General features: G+C 51.0%; 1 protein-coding gene across 1 annotated transcript; it reads right to left on the bottom strand.

Annotated features, from left to right (window-relative positions):
• Window positions 1–892: 892 nt before the first annotated feature.
• On the bottom strand, window positions 893–1726 carry J4E82_011374 (uncharacterized protein; the record flags this gene model as incomplete). Its single annotated transcript, XM_051737582.1, has 2 exons — window positions 893–1409; window positions 1572–1726. Coding segments are annotated over 2 exons (672 nt in total), but the record flags the coding sequence as incomplete, so codon positions are not given.
• Window positions 1727–3983: the final 2257 nt, after the last annotated feature.

Raw genomic sequence — 3983 nt, 5'->3', positions numbered from 1 at the left:
TATCAGCATGGTCTCCAATGCTTTTACTCGAGGGTCTTCTTACTGACTTCCTTCCACTGTCGTCACAGTGTGGAAATCGAGATTAGCTAAAAGTGCTTACTCAGCTCGATTGTTTGTACGCTACCAATCCAAGCACTCTACATGTTCTTGGAAGACTGCAATACGAAAGGAGTGTCTGGTTTCAAGCGGTACGCAACATGATATTAATTGTTCGACGATCAGCGCAGTCACGTCCAATACGTATAGAGTACATTAAGAAGAAGAATTCATGGGTATCTTGTGAACAATCAAACTACTAGCGCCCTTCTAACGATGGTTCCCAGAAGCGTAATAATAGCACAAGCAAAATACACCGCGGAAGTGCTCGCAAGCCGATTGTCCGACAGGTGTAGTCTGTCTACTCAGCCGGCTCAGCTCCTGCTAACAAGCCATCGTCTGTATACCTCACTTCGTGTCCACTCAGATCCCAAAACCGCGGAACTTCATGGCTGGCCATCGTCCTGCCAGCCCACACTCGTTTTACCCAGCACATTTCCTTTGTCCAAGTCTGTTTTGAATCGGAGCGCTTGCGTTCTTCCTCCAGGTATTTTAGTGCTAATGGTGAGTCATGAGATACAGTCATGCATGATCCTTCGGCATCGTCACCGGAGTGGGCAGAGCATTCGGTCAACGATATTAGTCATACCGTGGATGAGAATGACGATTGTTCGGGAATGGATGACGATTTCTGCCGTTTATTGTTTCCGGGCGTTCGCCACGACGTAGGGGGTTCGTGATCTTTGCATCCGATCGATCGTTTCCGGAGATTCGGTGCAGAGGCAGATCTGTTTGTGTGATCTGGAGGTTGGATGTGCTTGCTGGCATCAACATCGTCAGCACTATTGCTGTCTACCACGCCCTCATCCAGTTTGCGCTTTTTCGGGCTTTTCGACCGCGTCCTACCTGACAAAGTGGAGAACCGATCACAGGCGGCGGCTGGAAAGTATCCACGATCGAGGATCTGGTCGTGATCGGTGGTGCGAACAGTCAAGCGGCGGTCCTCTTTACACGAGAGGAAAGCTTCCAGCAGTGGGAACAGCGTCCATGCGAAGCGCGCGAAAAGCGTCTCCCCGCCAACGTCTGACGGGTGCAGCTCACGGTTGTGGTAGAGGTGCTCGAGCTCTGCTGAAGGCTCGAGCAGATGGAGGACTAACCGCATCACACCGTTGTCACCCGATGGCTTTGGCACAAAGACGAACCGGGGCTTGTCAAAGGCAATGTGAAGGTCAGCTCGCAAGAGCATCGCATTGCCCGTATCGTCTATGCTGTTGGTCAAACTGCGATTGTAGGGAGATATGCTGTTGGCCATCCACCAGTCCAGTTCAGCCTGTGGTACAATATGCGCAACCTGCAGTCCTTCTTGACAACCACTTATACGATAGGTGGCATCGCGCAGTCTCAAGGCCAGTGTGAGGTTGGAGCGTGTAGTGGTCGACTCTTGGGATGTCGGGTTTTCTCAAAGCTGCTCCCAATGCGTAGGGATTTTTCCGTGCGGAAAACGCCATTCGCGGAAATTGGGGACGATGCGATACGGTCCTTCAGATCCATCGATATCTTCGTCGTGGTCGAGGTGATAGTAATGGCTGCGTGCTACCAATGTGCTGCCGGCATCGACGCGGGTGTCGCGTGCTTCGTTGGGGTTGCGTGATGTCGAAAGCCAGCCGTTGAACCGATTGCCTGCGATCATTGCGCAGGCATCGAGTGCGAATTGCGCATAGACACCTGCAGTTCCGAGCTGCTAAGAAGCCCCCTTCTCGCCGTTGTGGGCGCCATCCGTCGTCGCGTCGATGGCATAAAGTTTGAAGAGCACGTTGTTGCTGTTGTCGTAGCCAGGGTAGCGGAAGAGGGTGTGATGTCGCCGCGGTATCTTGGGTAGTGAGAGCGGCGGGGCGGGAGGGCGAGCGTACGGCATGGCCATCTTGTCGTTGAGAGTGTACGAGTTTCCGACGATCGAAGGTGAGGAGGTCGTATGGTTGACCAAGCAACACGGTTGTGCCCACGGGTATGCCAAGCCACTACAGTGACCCTGCCAGCACGTGCGATATTGTGAGCTTGCAGATGCAGGGCCGCTCAACGTCGCGCAAATACTGTGGCAACTTGGTTCTTGATGAGGTCAGTGTTTGTGCTTGTGTTGTTTGGGTAGAGCTGGTGATGCAAGTGTTCACAATACAGCCAAGCGCCTCACTAGCCACCGACAGTCTCCACTAAGTGGTTCAGCCACCATACACGACATGACGCCGCAACCACCTCCGGGAGACGCGCATATCGGATTACACAGGTATCGGTTTAGCTCTAGAGATGATAGTGGACTAGAGAACTCTGATCATGTTGACACCGCTACAAAGGCCGAGCGTTTTTCTGTCGAAATTGTCTAATTAACAAGCAAGCTTCACAAGATGTCGGGCGGCCGTTGCAGCGAGGTTGGACATGACTCCCGCACCTGTAAGATAGAAATTGAGGTGAATAACAGTGACGCTTTGAACTAGTACTACTCTGTTACGTATAGTATAGCAATCTGTTGTAGTATTGCGCTGCGCTGGTGTTTGGTGGGGCGCTCACTTATGAAACCACGTTAGAGGAGCTTGGTTAAGCTGAGTTGAAAGGCTTACGTCTACCTTAAGAATGATCCACTTTTAGACGATGGTAGACGTTTGCGCAAGGTTGAGTTGGAATACTTCTACCGTTAGTGCTGTAACATATGGAGGGCTAGAGATGTAATCACGTGGCTGGAGTCACATGATATCCTGTTGTAGCAGGCACTGCCCGGTGGGCAAGTGCACTTACCTCTGAGCCGAGAGCTCTTGTACACAGTTACAAAACGACAACAGATAGCAATACAACCGTTGATCCACAGCATCCGACCCGACGCAGCCAATTACAGATACAAGAAAGGCGTACACTGTGGACATCGCGGCTGAAACCGAGTAGGAACCATTTAATCAGTGATTGTAGCTTTGCGACATCATGATGGGTAAGACTTAACATGCTACTGACTGTTGTCATATGTTATAAATCTTAAAATGATCGCCAGCGCTGACACGAATTCGTTGGCGCAGCGATCTAGCGTGGTTCCCAAGGCTCCGAAGCATGCCATGTGGTGCTCCGCAATATTCTTGTCTATTGTTTGTTAGTGAGTCTAGAGTTCCTTTATGGCGCCCTCAGTCGTACAGCTAAAGGCTTGAGCGAGTTGAGCTAGAGCTTGTCGCTACACTTGGCACTGAGAGCGTGACAGCTTCGCGAACTCGACGGAGCACCGCAAACACATAGACGATATGCTGAGAGAAGAGCTGGCTAAGACTGAGGCGATTCAAGCGAGGCGTCAGGCAAAGGTTGAGACTAGGATATCGAGCGAGAAGGAGAAAGCTGATTGAGCTGCTGAACAGGCCTACAGGGCAGCTGTTCGCGAGACTCATCAACGACTCAAACAAACTCTCAAAACCTCCCAGTAGAGTAAGAAACGCGGCCTTAAGGCTCCTATGGGAGCTGCTTTAAAAAAAAAAGATATCTGTGTCGCGCTACGCAGGGAGGCACGTTATATCCTTGATGATCTCCAAGTCGCGTCCAGTTCCGAGGTCTGACCACAGGTAACCTTGTATGGTGCCACCGCCAACTATGTCTTGTCCTTGTCCTCAGGGAACTGGAGTTCTAGTGAGGTGTCGAGTTACAGCTATCGTTCGGTCGATAAGATGTGGGTTCTTGACTCAATGTGAAGTGAATATGATTATGATTCGGGTGGGATATCCGCATAGCCCATCTCCAGTGTGAAACATTTTTGCCATGAGACTACCGCTCCTCTGCTTCTTTGAGAACGAGAGCCACTTCTGTGAAGTTATATGTCTCGGCCCAATATCGTGGTGTTTTTCCTTTGGTATCCAGCTTCAGAGGGTCGGCACCCACCTTCAATAGGTACTTAACGATGTCCACTTTCCCAAACTCTGCAGCCC

This window comes from Alternaria postmessia (assembly GCF_024291825.1).
Source record: "Alternaria postmessia strain BMP 2775 chromosome Unknown scaffold_192, whole genome shotgun sequence".
NCBI lineage: Eukaryota > Fungi > Ascomycota > Dothideomycetes > Pleosporales > Pleosporaceae > Alternaria > Alternaria postmessia.
The sequence above is the reverse complement of the archived record's forward strand: the minus strand, read 5'-3'. Positions and strand labels throughout refer to the sequence as shown.